This window comes from Oncorhynchus keta, chromosome 1 (genome assembly GCF_023373465.1).
Source record: "Oncorhynchus keta strain PuntledgeMale-10-30-2019 chromosome 1, Oket_V2, whole genome shotgun sequence".
Classification (NCBI taxonomy): domain Eukaryota; kingdom Metazoa; phylum Chordata; class Actinopteri; order Salmoniformes; family Salmonidae; genus Oncorhynchus; species Oncorhynchus keta.
Window position 1 is genome coordinate 23,546,791 of NC_068421.1, and position 20,030 is coordinate 23,566,820.

Below are 20,030 nucleotides of genomic sequence, written 5' to 3' on the forward strand. Positions count from 1 at the left end.
CCTTGTTTCCATTTGAAACGACAGGCTGTGGTTTATCTTGATTTAGTTCCAACAATCTTTGGCCTTACCGTGTGAATTAAAATATATCAGAGAATGGCATACCGCTGTCGTGTGAGAGACAGCCTGACGACCATGGACACATAAAAAATGGTTTACGAATAACGTTACAGCGTTGCAACAGCTGGTTTGACAGCCCACGCCTTCAAAGACCACACCGGAAGAACAGGAATAATACTATACAGGCGATTCACTCAAGGGGAAAATACAGGTGGGAGCTATAGAACTTAATAAATTAAAATATACATTTTCACCCGAATTACACACAACTCAAAACCTAATGCAAGTGGAAAGTCTGACTGTTCTGACAAAATTCAGTGTTTCTCATTAGTCTATCATAATTCGATTTTCAGCAGGCAATAGCCTTTAGTTTACATTGTCCGTGTTAGGCGTAAAATATTGCTCGCTTTCAATAGGCACTATGAAACGGATAGTTGCAATATATTGTATCACGTTTTGTCCTTACATCAAAATCAGTAAAAAAAAAAGACAGGTTAGGCGACCTTGCAATACAGGAATCTTACCATTTGGCGTTATAGCCTACTGTTTACACTAGATTGTAATGGGGAAAACGTTTTATCCATGTAACCAGGGTTGCCAGGTCAAGCTCAAATTTCAAGCCCAAATTTCAAGCCCAATGATCACTCAAAACCCGACAAAAGGCCTGAAACTATTCGGATTGTATATCTAAGCAAGAGAAGAGTTGCATATTAAACAAACCCTTTTCCCATAACGATATCGAGTCAATTAAGGAATATCATAGTAACGACGTTAGAAGCATAATTCGTTTTTCCTAAAATGTTTTTAATTATTGCAAGCTATGAGGTAAAGGAATTTGAATATGTGTCAAGAGAAATATATAATTTGCCTCGCCAGATCATTTTCCATCAATGGATGTCGATTTTGTTTGACTGCTATGATTAAGCAACAAGACACGGGGGTAAGGTGGCCAATATACCACGGCTAAGGCCTGTTCTTATGTATCTCGCAATGCGGAGTGCCTGCATGCAGCCGCTAGCCCTGGTATATTGGCCATATACCACAACCCCCTGGGGTGCCGTATTGCTATAATATACATGGTTGCCAACGTAATTACAACTGTAAAAAGTAATTTGTCATACCAGTGGTATATATCCTGATATACCACGGCTTTCAGGGCCCGAACCAGGTTTATAATTGTAAATGCATCCTCTTTGCGCATGCACATAACTGTAGATACATCCGACAGGAGAGTTTGAGTGATGAAAGTTGGACAGATAATCTTAATCTCTGAGCAAGAAACACTTGGACAAACATAAAAAAACAAAATTTAAGCTGTTTTTGGCAATTGTTATTTTATTATATGCCAGATGTTAAGACTACAAACTGTTATAAATAGCCCATTTGCGAGATTAACTTGTCATTTGAATAGGCATAGGCTGCAGACTAAAATCTGGGTTTATGAATGTTATTCAATTTTGCCATGGTTTGCTTTGATAAAGACAGGTACCCTATAGCCCCTGATAGGTCTACATCTAATTTCAGACAGTCTACAGTAAACTGAATGATATATCAGCTTGCTTAGTTCATATTAACAGACTAATTTATTCAACATGAATAGCAAGGCAATTTTGAGGTAAGAAGTCAATGAGGGAAGTAACACCACAGTGGAAAGTGGGTTGAGTTTTCTTGTTGTTGTTGTTAGAGACCAATTCATCCGGCTCACGGCACCAAGTTTTAATTTCACCATTATTTAACCAGGCAGGCCAGTTGAGAACAAGATCTCATTTACAACTGCGACCTGGAGTATTAGCGTTGATGTTATTCTTCGATAACACAGGCCGCAAAGCAAATCAGGGGGGAGAAAAATATATTTATTCAAAGATAACAAATCATGGTTGTTATGTTGGGAAGTAGCTGGTCATTCTTCCCTGTCCTCAGTGTTTCTCTCCACTGAACAAAGAGACAGGATTTAGTTTTAAACCCCCAACCCTAGCCTGTGGTTGACCATTTCCTGCAATAAAATTGTCCAAATGGCCAGATTACAAGTATTCCATTTCAGGATCAATGTATAAACAATTTGAACTAATGAGAACTTGCCTCATGTAGCTGAGTCCAGGCTGAAACCCCTATACAGATTCTAAACAGATGTTGAACTGAAAAACAACTATTTCCATTGATCATTAATTCCCTCTTGACCTTTTAATCCTCTGCGTTGTATATTGATCTTTGAATATTCTTACACATCCAACAACTTTGTAAAGTCATAAGCTTGATGTAGTCATTGCGTGCTAAGAATATGGGACCAAATACTAAACGTTTGACTACTTTAATTCACATAAGTTAATTTGTCCCAATAATTTTGGTCCCCTAAAATGGGGGTACTATGTACAAAAAGTGTTGTAATTTCTAAACGGTTCACCCGACATGGATGAAAATACAAGTCAGTCTGCACTTTAACCTCCGTCATTGTATTGAATCCAAAGTGTTGGAGTACAGAGCTGTGTCACTGTCCCAATACTTTTTTGAGCTCACTTTAAAATGTATTGGTATTCCTATGGAATTGTACAAGTTTTAGTCCTCTGTTTTATGAAAACAGTTAATAGGATAACATTGCATATATTTTGGTCAGCTCACATCCATGACTACTCACATGTACATATACATTTGACATGTTTGAAGATATTGCAATTATTGATCATAACATCTTCAGAAATAAGCAATTCTGACAGCTTTTTGGGCACATTCTTACTTCTGGGAATTTAATGTTAATATACCACTACCAATAAAAAGTTGAGACACCTACTCAAACCACGTTTTTTTTGGTTATTTGTACTATTTTCTACATTGTAGAATAATAGTGAAGACATTTAAAAATGAAATAACACATCAAATATATTTCATATTTGAGATTCTTCAAAGTAGCCACTCTTTGCCTTGATGACAGCTTTGCACACTCTTGGCATTCTCTCAACCAGCTTCATGAGGTAGTCACCTGGAATCCATTTCAATTAACAGGTGTGCCTTGTTAAAAGTTCATTTGTGGAATTTCTTTCCTTCTTAACGCGTTTGAGTTGGGTTGGGTTGTGACAAGGTAGGGGTGGTATACATTAGATAGCCTTATTTGGTAAAATGCCAAGTCCATATTATGGCAAGAACAGTTCAAATTAGCAGAGAAATGACAGTCCATTACTTTAAGACATGAAGGTCAGTCAATCCGGAACATTTTAAGAACTTTCAAAGTTTCTTCAAGTGCAGTCGCAAAAACCATCAAGCGCGATGATGAAACTGGCTCTCATGAGGACCGCCACAGGAAAGGAAGACCCAGAGTTACCTCTGCTGCAGAGGACAAGTTCATTAAAGTTACCAGACTCAGGAATTGCAGCCCCAAAAAATGCTTCAGAGTTCAACAGACACTTCAACATCAGCTGTTCAGAGGAGCCTGTGTGAATCAGGCCTTCGTGGTTGAATTGCTGCAAATAAACCACTACTAAAGAACACCAATAATAATAAGCATGGAGGAGGAGGTGTGGGGGTGCTTTGCTGGTGACACTATCTGTAATTTATTTAGAATTCAAGGCACGCTTAACCAGCATGGCTACCACAAGATTCTGCAGCGATACGCCATCCCATCTGTTTTGCGCTTAGTGGGACTATCATTTGTTTTTCAACAGGACAATGACCCAAAACACACATCCAGGCTATGTAAGGGCTATTTGACCAAGGAGAGTGATGGAGTGCTGCATCAGCTGACCTGGCCTCCACAATCATCTGACCTCAATCCAATTGAGATGGTTTGGGATGAGTTTGACCGCAGAGTGAAGGAAAAGCAGCCAACAAATGCTCAGCACATGTGGGAACTCCTTTAAGGACTGTTGAAAAAGCATTCCAGGTGAAGCTGATTGAGAGAATGCCAAGAGTTTACAAAGCTGTCATCAAGGCAATGGGTAGCTACTTTGAAGAATCTCAAATATATTTTGATTTAACAACTTTTTGGTTACTAGATGATTCAATATGTGTTGTTTCATAGTTGATGTCTTCACTATTATTCTAAAATGTAGAAAATATATCCCAATAAAATAAGACCTTTTAATGAGTAAGTGTGTCAACTTGTCACTGGTACTGTATATTAGGCACATTTGGTTGTGTATTCCACATCACTATGAACATTTTTAGATATTATTGGGCATATTACAATTAGGCCTGTATTTCATACATGCAGGTATAGTCATGCGAAATCAATTAAATAATACCCCTTTGAGTTGTTTGGCAGCCATATTGTGAAAAAGCTTCTGTGGGGTTAATGCATGAATCCTGTGATGGCCCTGTATCTGCAAAAGAAATTAAAATAAATCCTGTTCTAGCTGTGTGTGTGCGCAATTTGGAGATTCTATCACCAAAATTACAATCCAAAAACATAGCCACTACGTGTAATTATATGGCTAAGCTTACACCATTTTTAATGTCAGCGGCACAATATGGGCTATTTTTTTAACAATAGTGATAGGTGGTGCTTTCAAAGTTGGTTATATTATAATTTGAATGGTAATATCATGGCCTTTAAGAATCACTTGTCAAACAAAGTTTAAAATGTATCAGGGTTTCCTTTTTAAAGCAATTTATACAGGTAATTCTGATTTGTACCCGAGAGGTCAAAGGTAAACGTTCTGTTGGCCTGAACATTCCAAACATGTGTCTGATTGATAACGGAATCTTATTTATTTTATTTCACCTTTTATTTAACCAGGTAGGCCAGTTGAGAACAAGTTCTCATTTACAATTGCGACCTGGCCAAGATAAAGCAAAGCAGTTCGACACATAGAACAACACAGAGTTATACATGGAATAAACAAAACATAGTCAATAATACAGTGGAAAAAGTCTATATATAGTGTATGCAAATCAGGTAGGATAATGGAGGTGATGCAATAAATAGGCCATGTTGGCGAAGTAATCATAATATAGCAATTAAACACTGGAATGGTAGATGTGCAGAAGATGAATGTGCAAGTAGAGATTAGAGCTCCTCCCTGGGCTCGAACCAGCCACCACATCGAAGCAGCGTTACCCATGCAGAGCAAAGGAAGCAACCACCCCAAGGCTCAGAGCGAGTGACGTTTGAAACGCTATTAGGGGGCGCTAACTAGTCAGCCATTTCACTTCGGTCACACCAGCCTCATCTCGGGAGTTGATAGGTTTGAAGTCATAAATAGCACAATGCTTGACACACAAAAAGGAGCTGCTGGCAAAAGGCACGAAAGTGCTGTTTGAATGAATGTTTACGTGCCTGCTTCTGCCTACCACCGCTCAGTCAGATACTTAGATGCTTGTATGCTCAGTCAGATTATATGCAACACAGGACACGATAGATAATATCTAGTAATGTCATCAACCATGTGTAGTTAACTAGTGATTATGATTGAATGTTTTTTATGAGAAGTTTAATGCTAGCTAGCAACTTACCTTGGCTTACTGTATTTGCGTAACAGGCAGTCTCCTTGTGGAGTGCAACGAGAGAGCGGCAGGTCGTTATTGCATTGGACTAGTTAACTGTAAGGTTGCAAGATTGGATCCCCCGAGCTGACAAGGTGAAAATTTGTCTTTCTGCCCCTGAACAAGGCAGTTAACCCACCGTTCCTAGGCCGTCATTGAAAATAACAATGTGTTCTAAACTGACTTGCCTCGTTAAATAAAAGGTATATATAAAAAAAAAAATATATATATATATATATATCACCAGCAGCAAGAGCTACATCATTGATGTATACAGAGAAGAGAGTCGGCCTGAGAATTGAACCCTGTGGCACCCCCATAGAGACTGCCAGAAGTCCGGACAACAGGCCCTCCGATTTGACACACTGAACATGGGGCCGTGCATTATCATGCTGAAACATGAAATGATGACGGCACACATTCTAAAATGCAATTGTGTTCTTTGTCCGTAGCTTATGCATGCCCATACCATAACCCCACTGCCACCACGGGGCACTCTGTTCACAATGTTGACATCATCAAACCGCTGGCCCACACAACGCCATACAGTCTTCCATCTGCCCGGTACAGTGAAACTAGGTTTCGTCCGTGAAGAGCACACTTCTCCAGCGTGCCGGTGGCCATCGAAGGTGAGGACGACGAGCACACAGATGAGCTTCCCTGAGAGAGTTTCTAACAGTTTGCAGAAATTATTTGGTTGTGCAAACCTACAGTTTCATCAACTGTTGGGGTGGCTGGTCTCAGACGATCCTGCAGGTGAAGAAGCCTAATGTGGAAGTCCTGTGCTGGCGTGGTTACATGTGGTCTGCGGTTGTGAGGCTGGTTGGACGCACTGCCAAATACCCTAAAGCGATGTTGGAGACTGCTCATGGTAGAGAAATTAACATTCAATTTTCTGGCAACCGCTCTGGTTTCTGCAGTCAGCATGCCAATTTCACTATCCCTCAACTTGAAACATCTGTGGCGTTGTCTTATTTGACAAACTGCTAATTTTAGAATGTCCTTTTATTGTTCCCAGCACAAGGTGCACCTGTGTAATGATCATGCCGTTTATGAGCTTCTTGATATGCCACACCTGTCAGGAGGATAGATTATCTTGGCAAAGGATAAAATCTCACTTAACAGGGATGTAAACAAATGTGTGCACAATACTTTAGAGAAATTCGCTTTTTGTGCATGTGGAACATTTCTGGGATCTTTTTATTTCAGCTCATAAAATATGGGACCAACAATTTACATTTTGCGTTTATATTTATGTTCAGTATACTATGGCTTCAACACTAAAATAACAGCAGTGTTTTGAAACAACAATGGTTTCCCTTGTTCAAAGCATTCTAGGCCTTTCTTCATTGTTCTCCATTCGTTGAAGCCGTCCGCGTGAGCTCTGCTTCAGTAGATGGGTATAAGCCATACTGAACATTATTTCAGCTTTAGACTTTGTGAAAATCAATGTAGAAGGTAAGATTCTTAATTTTGACATTAGCTGAGATTGGTCAATCTACATAGGGATATTTTATTATGTGTTGAATTGACTGTCTTAGAATAACAGCTATCGATTCTGGTCATAATATATTCTATCATCATACAGTATCTTACAAGTTGTATGCATTTATTAGTCCCTACACAGTTGCTCTAATTATTGTCTTAAGTGTGATTATTCATAACATTCATAAGAGATCCAGACAGTGGTTTGTCTGTTTCTTCCAGCCTGCAGCCAGAGGTGAGGAGAATGAGCCAGAAAGAGGGTCTGAGGGCCAACTCCTTTCAGTTCACTCTGGAGGGAGAGCCCTTTCGCATCCTGGGGGGCTCTATCCACTACTTCCGCGTCCCCAGAGCCTACTGGGAGGACCGGCTGCTGAAGATGAGGGCCTGTGGGGTCAACACTCTCACCACGTAGGTACACACAGAACACCTCATGTTTTCTTATACCACCACTCACTGCTGCTCTACTATGGAGAGATACTGAGAATGACTGGTTATTTTCCAGGTATGTGCCATGGAACCTTCATGAGCCAGAGAGAGGGGTTTTCAACTTCCAGGACCAGTTGGATTTAAAGTAAGGAAGACCTTTGTGATGAATATGTTTGATAGAGCTGTTGAGCTTTGACTCTCTGTTTTTCTCTGTGTTTCTCAGGGCGTACATCAGCCTAGCAGCAGAGTTGGGGCTCTGGGTGATTCTGCGGCCAGGACCCTACATCTGTGCTGAGTGGGACTTAGGAGGGCTCCCCAGGTTGTTTCCATTACTTTAAGCCTTTAACTTTGTAGCAGGGATCGAATCAAACTGTATTTGTCACATGCGCCGAATACAACAAGTGTAGACCTTACCGTGAAATGCTTACTTACAAGCCCTTAACCACCAGTGCAGTTCAAGAAGAGTTAAGAAAATATTTACCAAATAAACTAAAGTAAAAAAAATATATATAAAAAATTGAGTCTATAATACATGGGGTACCGGTACCGAGTCAATGTACGGGGGTACAGGTTAGTCGAGGTCATTTTTACATGTTAATGTTAATCCAAGTCCTGCAGTGCCTAGCTCCACTCCCACTCCCCAGGTGCTCTCATTTGTTGACTTCTGTAACTGTAAAAGACTTGGTTTCATGCATGTTAACATTAGAAGCCTACTCCCTAAGTTTGTTTTACTCACGGCTTTAGCACACTCTGCCAACCCGGATGCCTTAGCCGTGTCTGAATACTGGCTTAGGAAAACCACCAAAAACCCTGAAATCTCCATCGTTAACTATAACATTTTCCGCCAAGATAGAACTGCCAAAGGGGGCGGTGTTGTAATATACTGCAAAGATAGCTTGCAGAGTTCTGTATTACTATCCAAGTCTGTACCCAAACAATTCGAGCTTCTACTTCTAAAAATTCAGCTTTCCAGAAACGAGTCTCACTGTTGCCGCTTGCTATAGACCTCCCTCTGCCCCCAGCTGTGACCTCGATAACATATGTGAATTGATTGCCCCCCACATATCTTCTGAGCTTGTGCTACTAAGTGACCGAAACTGGGACATGCTTAACACCTCGGCCATCCTACAATCCAAGCTTGATGCCCTCAATCTCACACAAATTATCAATGAACCTACCAGGTACAACTCCAAATCCGTAAACACGGGCACCCTCATAGATGTCATCCTAACTAACTCGCCCTCCAAATACACCTCTGCTGTTTGCCTGCATCCGTAATGGGTCTGCGAACAAATGACCACCCCTCATCACTGTTAAACGCTCCCTAAAACACTTCTGCGAGCAGGCCTTTCTAATCGACCTGGTCGGGTTATCCTGGAATGACATTGACCTCATCCCGTCAGTAGATGCCTGGCTATTCTTTAAAAGTGCCTTCCTCACCATCTTAAATAAGCATGCCCCATTCAAAAAATGTAGAACTAGGAATAGATATAGTCCTTGGTTCACTCCAGACCTGTCTGCCCTTGACCACCACAAAAACATCCTGTGGCTTTCTTCATTAGCATCGAATAGCCCCCGTGATATGAAACTTTTCAAGGAGGTTGGGAACAAATATACACAGGCAGTTAGGAAAGCTAAGGCTAGCTTTTTCAAACAGAAATTTGCATCCTGTAGTACTAACTCAAAAAAGTTCTGGGACACTGTAAAGTCCATGGAGAATAACAGCACCTCCTCCCAGCTGCCCACTGCTCTGAGGCTAGGAAACACTGTCACCACCAATAAATCCACCCTAATTGAGAATTTCAACAAGAATTTCTCTACGGCTGGCCATGCTTTCTACCTGGCTACCCCCCTATCCCGGTCAACTGCCCGGCACCCTCCACAGCAACCCGCCAAAGCCCCCACCATTTCTCCTTCACCCAAATTATGATGTTCTGAAAGAGCTGCAAAATCTGGACCCCTACAAGTCAGCCGGGCTAGACAATCTGGACGCTCTCTTTCTAAAATGATCTGCCGAAATTGTTTCAACCCCTATTACTAGCCTTTTCAACCTCCTTTCAACCTCTCTTTCTGAGATTCCCAAAGATTGGAAAGCTGCCACGGTCATCCCCCTCTTCAAAGGGGTTGACACTCTAGAACCAAACTGCTACAGACCTATATCTATCCTACCCTGTCTTTCTAAGGTCTTTGAAAGTCAAGCTAACAAACAGATTACCGACCATTTCGAATCCCACCGTACCTTCTCCGCTATGCAATCTGGTTCCAAAGCTGGTCATCGGTGCACCTCAGCCACGCTCAAGGTCATAAACGACATCATAACCGCCATTGATAAGACACATTACTGTGCAGCCGTATTCATCGACCTGGCTAAGGCTTTCGACTCTGTCAATCACCACATTCTTATTGGCAGACTCTACAGCCTTGGTTTCTCAAATGATTGCCTCGCCCGGTTTACCAACTACTTCTCTGATAGAGTTCAGTGTGTCAAATCGGAGGGCCTGTTGTCCGGGGCTACCACAGGGTTCAATCGTCGGGCCGACTCTTTTCTCTGTATACATCAATGATGTTGCTCTTGCTGCTGGTGAGTCTCTGATACACCTCCTACGCAGACGACATCATTCTGTATACTTCTGGCCCCTCTTTGGACAATGTGTTAACTAAACTGCAGACGAGCTTCGATGCCATACAACTCTCCTTCCGTGGCCTCCATCTGCTCTTAAACGCAAGTAAAACTAAATGTATGCTATTCAACCGATCACTGCCCGCACCTGCTCGCCCGTCCAGCATCACTACTCTGGTAGGCTCTGACTTAGAATACGTGGACAACTACAAATACCTAGGTGTCTGTTTAGACTGTAAACTCTCCTTCCAGTCTCACATTAAGCATCTCCAATCCAAAATTAAATCTCGCAACAAAGCATCCTTCACTCATGCTGCCAAACATACCCTCGTAAAACTGACCATCCTACCGATCCTCAACTTTGGTGATGTCATCTAAAAAATAGCCTCCAACACTCGACTCAACAAACTGGATGCAGTCTATCACAGTGCCATCCGTTTTGTCACCAAAGCCCCATACACTACCCACCATTGCGACCTGTACGCTCTCGTTGGTTGGCCCTCGCTTCATACTCGTCGCCAAACCCACTGGCTACAGGTTATCTACAAGTCTCTGCTAGGTAAAGCCCCGCCTTATCTCAGCTCACTGGTCACCATAGCAGCACGCGCTCCAGCAGGTATATCTCACTGGTCACCCCCAAAGCCAAGAAGGACATTTCTAAGTGACCCCAAACTGTTGAACGTGTGTGTGTACATTTTGGGTGAGGTTTTTTCTCTCGACTGAGTAGCATCGTTTCACTGCCAAAAATAAAATTAAACCATCTCGTGTTCAGCGAAATAACAATACAATGTCAAATACAGGTAGCCTAGTCAAATAATTAACATCCAATCATATTAACTGTTACTCTCTCCCGAGAAACCTTCACTCATGCACAGACATTTAGAAACGAAACATGACAACATACATACGGTCACTGTGGGGACGACGTTGTTGATGCACTTATTGATGAAGCCGATGACTGAGGTGGTATACTCCTCAATGCCATCGGATGAATCCCGGAACACAAACCAACATGTTGAATGAGACATCCTTATAACAGTTATTTTCTTTTAAGCTGGCTGTTACGTGACAAAAACATGAAGTTGAGGACAACCTACCCTGGCTTCACAGAAGCAGTGAACTCTTTCTTTGACAAACTCATCCCAATAATTAAGCCTCTACAAGTACGTAAATTAGTTTCCTTATTATCCAAGTTATTAAGTCCTGATATCTGTTAGAGCGGTTTGCAGGGGTGTTAGTGAGCTAGCTGTCAATACATGTTGTCCTCCTGTTTTATAGTTTAAAGAGGGAGGCCCCATCATTGCAGTTCAAGTGGAGAATGAGTATGGCTCATATGCAAAGGATGAACACTACATGCCTTTTATAAAGGAGGTACTGTGAGACTGTACTGTTTCTCACCATCTGCATCATACTGTATGCCCAGTATAAACCTTTGCAGTGACCTAGAAATGTATAGTGAAACTGTATTCTCATTGGCAGGCTCTACTATCCAGAGGAACCAATGAACTCCTGCTGACATCAGACAACCGGGAGGGGCTCAAATGTGGAGGAGTGGATGGAGGTAGTGGTTTTCTATTGCTAGATCTTGATATTTGGTAATGTGCTACAATGTACATCTTTGACCCATTTCACTTGCTTTCAATAGAGTAATGATGCTGCTAGAAAATATCCTTATTTAGTCTACATTGTTCATCACTTGAACCCCTCCTCTCTTAAGTTCTCAAGACGGTAAACCTTCAAAGACTGGCCTACGGAACAATACAATATTTAGCGTACATGCAGGTATAGTGCCAATGATTCTCTATTTTCTTCTATTTTGTCTTGCATCTGAGAAAACATAGTGGTCCAAAGATGAAGTGTGACTTTTCCCTTACTGTAGCCCCAGAAACCTCTGCTTGTAATGGAGTACTGGTCTGGGTGGTTTGATGTCTGGAGTGAATCTCACCACGTGTTTCCAGCAGAGGGTAAGTTTCATTACAAACTAGGTTAAGATCATGTCATATAACCCCTAGTTATAGCAACTCTTAAAGTTCATCCACCTTTTACACGTTGTCATTTAGCAGACACTCTTGCCCAGAGCAACTTACACTAGTGAGTGCATATATCATATTTTGTTTGTATTGGTCTCCCTTGGGAATTGAACTCACAACCCTGGCATTGTAAGTGCCATGCTCTACCAACTGAGCCACACAGGGCAATCCATTCATCAGTCTAAGGACTGTATGATTGCCCACCGTCTATCATTGATTCTGTCTGTCTACTTTTCTGGTAGACATGTTGGCTGTGGTGTCACAGATACTGGAGCCAGGTGTATCCATCAACCTCTATATGTTCCATGGTGGAACCAGCTTTGGCTTCATGAATGGAGCTGTGGCGAACCTTGGCACCTACAAACCTCAGGTCGGCAGCTATGGTAGGTTTTATATATCCTATCAAATGTAATATTACTTGCAAAGAAAAAAGTTGTCATCTGAATCTTTTTTATTTAATTTTTTAGATTATGATGCACCGCTATCCGAGGCTGGAGATTACACCACTAAGTATCAGCTCTTGAGGAATTTATTCAGCCAGTTTCACAGTAAGCTTTCTCTTTCAAACATTCACGTAAAATACCATTGAAGTTTTGGAAAACAGGCACCATATGCAATTTGAGAAAAAATGTCTAACTGGCACATGTATCTGTGTGGTCTCAGGTGAGAAGCTTCCTGAGGTTCCCTCTCTCCAGGCCAGGAGAGTGTATGAGCCTGTCATCATTCAGCAGCATCTGTCACTGTGGGAGAGCCTACAGTTTACTGAGAAGGTGAGCTAAGGGTTAAGTAGCATGCTGTCAGCTGAGACCTGGCAATACTCTATCTCTTCAAGGGTTGATGTTGATTCCATAATGTTCTTAATTTAATTGAATGCACTACATTGACAATGTTTCATCATCAAGCCCTTGAAGTCAGAGGAGCCTGTCAACATGGAGAACCTTCCTGTCAACAGTAATAATGGTCAGTCCTATGGCTACACTCTATATGAGACCACTATCAGCAGGGGAGGCCTTCTGAACTCCAAGAAAAATGTTAAAGACAGAGCCCTGGTGAGTACAGACACACAGCTACATGGCATGAATGTACTATACTGTATGGTACACACCGTATGACAATACATCATTTGTACTAATAGAGTTGGCTTGTCTTCTAGGTGTTTGTGGACAGACACTTTGTTGGTGTCCTGGACTATAAATCGGTAGAGTTTGCACTGCCTGATGGGAAGGTATGGTGATACTGTGTGTTTAGATTCAGTCTACAGGTGTGCTGCTTTGTAAACTGGCTAGTTTATATTCAACACCATGATAGAGGTGATAGCTGCTGGTGATGCTGATCAATGAGTTTGTTACTAAGGTGACAGGATTAAGCAAAAAAAGTTTTCAGACAAATGTTGTTCTAACAAAGAGGAATCGTAATCACTAACTTTGCACCTGCCTGTTATTGGAAAACAAGTCCATGCTGTCCTATAGTAGAGCGGAAGATTGGATGAATTACTCTCTGCAGTCCAACTGAAAGCCACATGTTCTTCTATTGTCTTTGGGTACTATGCATTGTTGACTGTAGTGCATCAATTAGTGGTTTCCACATGTTTTATGTATTTTCCATTGAAGGGAGAGCGAACATTGAGTTTACTTGTGGAGAACTGTGGAAGAGTGAATTATGGGAAAGCCCTAGATGATCAGCGTAAAGGTATGGTATTCTTAGTTACTACCACTTTAACAATCAGAATTCCATGGCAGAAAGCGTACATTAAAGGCACTGTAGACCTTCAGGTTTAATCCTTCATTGCTGTGACAACTGTACATAGTCGTTAAAGTGGATAGACCTAAATGCTCAACAAATAGTGACCGTATCAATGAGGTCTTGGAATAATTGCATTGTTACTCGCCCATGCAGCTCTTAATCTTTCGTTGCATTATCACCCTGTTCTAGGTCTGGTGGGAGATATTGTATTGAACCACGTGCCTCTGAAGGACTTTATAATCTACTGTTTGGATATGAAGCCAAACTTCCTAAAGAGGTTTGTCCTGATCATTTCATTTATACAACAATAAGGTCCATTCTGGCTCTTACAGTTTATAATTTAAGTGATAATGCCTGAGAAGCCAGTGTCTGGAAGATATATTGGCACGGGTGTTGTTAGGCCCGAGACAAAGTCGAAGGCCGGCAGCACACCTATAGCCTGAATTGAAACACACCAGCTTCGAGGGCATTATTACTTTTATACAACGGGTTACCAACATATTCAAATAATGATTGACATATTTTCATGAACTTTATTTTGATTAATTATTCATACTATTTCATCCTTCAACGAGATATCGTCCTGACACAAATCTAGGGTTGCTACCTAAGCCGGCTAGTCGTTCGTTCTATCGGTTTGGTTGCCAGAGACGCGACCCAGTCGTTAAGTCCTTTTTGTTCTGCATCTATGGACATGACCCAGTCATTCTTTTCTAAATGTTCTATTGCTGTACTGGCTGGCAACGTTCTTATGCCTTGCTTTCTAGCTAGCAAACTATGACTAATTTACAGTCTTGTCAAACAGTGCAGCCAGAATAACAACAAAGTAGCTGCATTTGCATTTGTTTAAGTGGCTTTATTTGGATACATTCATAAGAATGAGCTAATGATGCTCGATTTCACCTGGCATAGAAAATGTGCTCTCTCATCAGGACACTGATGTTCAGAGAGTTAGCTAACAACACAGCTAACACAATCACTTCAAACTGAGTCTGGAAAGAAAACAAACTAGCTGTGTTTCATTTAGTTTTACCTGTTTTTTTATTGACATTTCTTTGTATATGTCCATAAAAATTATGCTGATTCATGATTTTGACTGGCTCAGAAAAGCTGCCTGCCCGTCTGTCTCATTCCAACTTCCAATCCCTACACGTTAATTACTGAGACAGCTGGCGATCGAATTTCAATATTAAAACAATGTTGCAAATGTCAGAGATTCAGACTGCAGGTTTTATACAAATCTCCGCTATTGAAAACCAATTGCTCGTCTAAAAGAAATGGGAGATAATGTCTAGATGCTTTTTACAGTGGGGATAAAGATGATAAATTGTCTGGCTGGGCTGAGACAGTGGATTGCATAGTGAGATGGAACAGAGTAAATATACATTTCACCATCATAGCTTTCATGGTGGTAACTTGTGGAAAAGACACCGACTGGAATGCGGTTTTAACCAATCAGCGTCAAGGATTAGACCCAACCGTTGTATAACTGTTGTCATTGTAAATTTAACTGGCATGCCTAGTTAAATAAAGGTAATATAAATAAAAAATCACCATGCTGTAAATTAGATAATAGATCGATAAGAAAGAGAGTACAAAACCTCTCTGCCAATAACAGCGAATTTCAGTTTTCCCCTCCCCACTCAGACCACTCTCAAACAGTCCAAGCAAAATTCTTGCTTGAGAAATTGCCCTTTGCTAAGAAGCTATTTTTGTTTTTGTTTTTAATTGAAAACAAGACTTCATATTGAGAAAAAAATGGCTGCATTTGACCATTAAAGTTTATATGATTTGTATTGTAATGCTAGTCAGTGATTTCCTGTGTTATAATAGGGTGCTCTCATAGCCTGGTTCCTCTAGGTTTCTTCCTAGGTTTTGGCCTTTCTAGGGAGTTTTTCCTAGCCAACGTGCTTCAACACCTGCATTGCTTGCTGTTTGGGGTTTTAGGCTGGGTTTCTGTACAGCACTTTGAGATATCACATGATGTATGAAGGGCTATATAAATAAATTTGATTTGATCTCCTCCCATGTTTCAGACTGAGTGCAGCAAGCCAGTGGAACTCAGTCCCCCAGAAGCCTTCCTTCCCAGGGTTCTTCCAGGGTATGCTGTATGTGGACGGCCATCCCAGAGACACCTTCATCAGACTGCCTGTGTGTAAAGCAGCCCAACAGGCTCTGTGGTTATGATAGAGATCACCACATGTCCATACTGTGTCCCTGCTGGTTTATTCGTATAGTATGGTAGACCTATCTCTGGTTTATTGGTTTATAGTATAGTAGGCCCATCCCTCATCAGACACACATACTGATGAAAGAAGTTCCCAGAGAAACTCTAAACTCTGATTATCAAGTCACTGATTACAGTGTTTCCATCCACAGGGCTGGAGTAAAGGAGTGGTCTTTATCAATGGACAGAATCTTGGACGCCACTGGTCCATCGGTCCCCAGAAAACCCTCTACCTCCCTGGACCTTGGCTTAAAAGTGGAAATAATCAGGTAGAACTGAAAAAAGCTCCTTTAATTTCTAATAGATATAGGGTTCTAGGCTTCTGATGTGTTTTCAGAAGTTCTCATGTTTACACTACCATGTATTCTTATAAAGTGTGTATCAGACTTTATTTGTACAGTTTATCCTCAAATCAAGACACGTACTGATACATAAACAGGCTTGAATGGTTTGTTTAATGGATCCTTTTTTCATTATTTTAGATCATTGTGTTCGAGGAACAGAAAGCTGATGACAAATTAGTATTTGTTGAAAATCCTGATCATGGAAAAACAATTGATGTATACAAATATCCATTTTGTGTTCTGCTTTGAAATGATAAATATTTTAAATAAATTGACACAGCAATTTCTTATAACATAGTAATAACACGGTAATACAAAGCTATGATTACCTTAACACATTGTATGTAATGTTGTTTTTGTGTTATGGGATGGGTCTACCACTGAATGTGATGATAGACATGTATTTTTATGTAGTCTAGAGCACAGTCATAAGGCAAGTTACATACACTACCGTTCATACGTTTGGGGTCACTTAGAAATGTCCGTTTTTGAAGGGAGTAGTACACAACATTGTACAAGATCTTCAGTTTCTTGACAATTTCTTGCATGGAATAGCCTTCATTTCTCAGAACAAGAATATACTGACCAGTTCCAGAAGTAAATATTTTGTTTCTGGCCATTTTGAGCCTGTATTTGAACCCACAAATGCTGATGCTCCAGATACTCAACTAGTCAAAAGATGGCCAGTTTTATTGCTTCTTTAATCAGAACAACCGTTTTCAGCTGTGCTAACATAATTACAAAATTATTTTCTAATGCTCAATTAGCCTTTCAAAATGTTAAACTTGGAATAGCTAACACAACATGCCATTGGAACACAGGAGTGATGGTTGCTGATAATGGGCCTCTGTATGCCTATGTAGGTATTCCATTACAAATCGTCTGTTTCCAGCTACAAGTGTCATTTACAATATTATCAATGTCTACACTGTATTTCTGATCAGTTTGATGTTATTTTAATGGACAAAAGCTATTTTCTTCTTTCAAAAACAAGTACATTTCAAAGTGACACCAAACTTATGAACAGTAGTGTACATGCATTAAAAGACAAGACTTTGAGTGGTGGAATGTAGACTATTACAACAAAGAAAGGTGAGATGGAAGAGATAAAGGACAACCAAGTTCAAAGGTAAAATGCAGATGTGTAAAACATTCAAGTTCAGTACCTTACTCTAGTTGTCTGGATAGGCAGTGTTATTGTCCATCTAAAATGAAATATAGATGAAAAACAAACTACTTGATTTCACATTTACAGTATTTGTCTTGAGTACTGTTAGGCATACTTTTGCTGTTAGGTTGACTAAAAAGGTATTTCATTGTATTTAGATTAACACAATATAGTTTGCAGCGCATCTTATGCTCATCTTGAATGGTAAAGCTCAGGTTATTAGTGCGTAAACATTAGCCTATAATATTTTTTTAACTGGTCATTTTATTTGATCATAAATTATTTGTTCTTCTCTGTAATAACTTTATAATAATCTGGCACGCCCCTTTGTGTATTTTATTTTATGAATTGCTTGTATATCATTGATTTTAAATCTTTCTTATTACAGATTATCCATTATATTGACCTCTGTTTATCATCTATCCCGATTTTGCCTATTCACTTTTACCCCTACCTACATGTACACAGTGGCAACACGTCATTCAGGGCAGGTTAGGCTTGCCTGCTTTGCATGTTATTTTGGCATTAGTACATGTCTCACATCAGTTTGCAAACAATGTAACAAAAAATGTATATAATTTGAGTTAATAAAGCCACAAACACACATGGTTCCTTTTTGGTTTTCTTGAGCAAGGCAGCTCCAAAATGCAGGAGTTTCAGCCTAGCTCAGTGCTTTCTGTGGTGGTGGGGCAAGCCAGCAGAAAATACGGAGCGGTGCGCTGTGATTGGCTCAGTGTTCTGTCACTCATGGGGACACTATGTCACCGCCAAGTCTAAGGGTAGACCTCGAAAGGCTCAAGGTCATTGGCCACATAAAATGATGTCAAATCACGTAATATGTACAGTAGCTTTGATTGGACTGATGTCAACATACTTTCAAAATATTAGCTAGCAGTCATCATCATGAATCAACTCAACAATCTACTAGCAAATCCTTTTCGATCCTTGTCATATGAAGATAAATAATTAAGAGAAATCATAAAAAATGTATCTGTGCTCATCGGCCATTGGGCATTAACATTACACAACAAGTTGGAAATCGCAAATTCCACAATGAGTGGTTTGGAAGGAAGGTGAGTTCAAAAATGTCTAGTAAACTGCTGCATAAATTATGTAATATGCCAGGGAGATATGTATACTGTAGCTAGGGAAGTAATACTAAGTGTATGTTGTGTAGTAAGCTGTTAGTAGCCCATGTGCAGCACCCTAATAATTTGGTCCCTTTTCCCTTCTTAATTTCGCCTACTGTTCTGATTTGGTGGTGCACATGCAGCCTTTTGCCTGTTTGAGAGAAATGTAATCATTGAATATTGTAAGAGCCTTCATTGTCTGCTAATATGCCCCCGTTATTTATCCTATGGTTCTGACTTGGTGTACAGGGAGAATACTAAGAGCAGCCCATGTTCTGAATTCTGTCGCTGTACATTTCAAAAGTGCTGAACAAAGTTATATTGACAATGTCCATCCTAGCTCGCTCATGAATGTCTTAATCGAAATAACAGATTGCCTCTTATCCACTCGTCATTCCCTTATGCCATAGTTTGTACATCTCAATTGTCAGTAGAAACCATATTTGTTTAAACAAGTCAGCCATATCAGTTATGTTTTTTTTAAAGGCAGTAAATTAGGCTGAATTAACTGTATGTGTTGTGCAGTTCATGTATTGTTTAGTGTTGTGTAGTAGCTTTTCTGGCATGCATAATTTTTATTTTATTTTAAATTGCCCCACCAATATTTACATGCTAAAATTGCCACTGTGTGTACATATTACCTCGTGCCCTCTGCACATTGACTCTGTACTGGTACTCCTTGTATATAGTCTTGTTATTTTGTATTACTATTTACTTTTTAATTTTTGGGCAAATGTTTCTTACTTTTAACTCTGTGTTGTAGTCGGTATGGCTATATCGTAAAAATACATGAAAACAAACATTTTTGAGGGGTCTTTAATTCACGGTTAGGGTTTAAAATCACATTTTAACAAGATAAATTGTAGAAATTGGCGAGGTTTATGACTTTGTGGCTGTGGTAACTATTGATGATGTAAAGTTGCCGGGATGTCAAGTGTCCTACTCGATTCGGCAAAGGTAAGAATATCTGGATTAACTATATAATTTTAGCTAAATGTAGCAATGAATAAATTGGCAAAATGTATTTAAAGGGACAATTCTGTGAACTGTCTTGTGCATGTTTTAAAATGACACAACCTGTTATCAAAGGTGTCAGCTAGAGATGATGTGCAGGAGCTTGCAGGGATTTGTAGTTTTTGCATGATGTCTACTTTGATGCTAATTAGCATTTTCGAATGCGAGTAAATAGAGACAAATATATTGCTAAAAGACACCTTGTCGGCGAGAGATTTACATGGTTATCAAAGCGTCACGCCAGGGTAAGCCTACACGAAACACAGCACTTATTTGAAGTGTTTCTAAATTCCTCTATGGGGAAAACGAATGGA

The 20,030-nt window shown here is 40.2% G+C and overlaps 1 protein-coding gene across 6 annotated transcripts; it reads left to right on the forward strand.

The window, feature by feature from the left end:
* The first annotated feature begins 1 nt into the window (after window position 1).
* Window positions 2–18,176, forward strand: glb1l2 (galactosidase beta 1 like 2). Of its 6 annotated transcripts, none has more exons than XM_052518703.1 (21): window positions 2–268; window positions 5,526–5,624; window positions 5,982–6,400; window positions 7,237–7,422; window positions 7,517–7,585; window positions 7,664–7,759; window positions 11,115–11,223; window positions 11,339–11,431; window positions 11,540–11,621; window positions 11,778–11,842; window positions 11,940–12,024; window positions 12,333–12,473; window positions 12,558–12,638; window positions 12,754–12,860; window positions 12,993–13,139; window positions 13,244–13,315; window positions 13,701–13,779; window positions 14,023–14,110; window positions 15,870–15,984; window positions 16,213–16,329; window positions 16,543–18,176. In XM_052518703.1, the coding sequence occupies exons 4-21, from the start codon at window positions 7,259–7,261 to the stop codon at window positions 16,651–16,653; spliced, it is 1,821 nt and encodes a 606-aa protein (XP_052374663.1). In that variant the 5' UTR covers window positions 2–268; window positions 5,526–5,624; window positions 5,982–6,400; window positions 7,237–7,258; the 3' UTR covers window positions 16,654–18,176. The 6 variants fall into 6 exon arrangements, with proteins under 6 accessions (XP_052374663.1, XP_052374673.1, XP_052374658.1 ...); XM_052518713.1 differs by lacking the exon at window positions 5,526–5,624 and having other exon boundaries at window positions 5,982–6,158; window positions 6,243–6,400; XM_052518698.1 differs by lacking the exon at window positions 5,526–5,624.
* Window positions 18,177–20,030: the final 1,854 nt, after the last annotated feature.

Coding starts and splice junctions, on each gene's coding strand:
- glb1l2 (XM_035790477.2), top strand. CDS start 6,926: ATGGGTATAAGCCATACTGAACATTATTTCAGCTTTAGACTTTGTGAA. Junction 7,760..11,114: donor GACTTAGGAGGGCTCCCCAG/GTTGTTTCCATT, acceptor TTTTCTTTTAAG/CTGGCTGTTACGTGACAAAA. Junction 13,316..13,700: donor TTGCACTGCCTGATGGGAAG/GTATGGTGATAC, acceptor TTTCCATTGAAG/GGAGAGCGAACATTGAGTTT.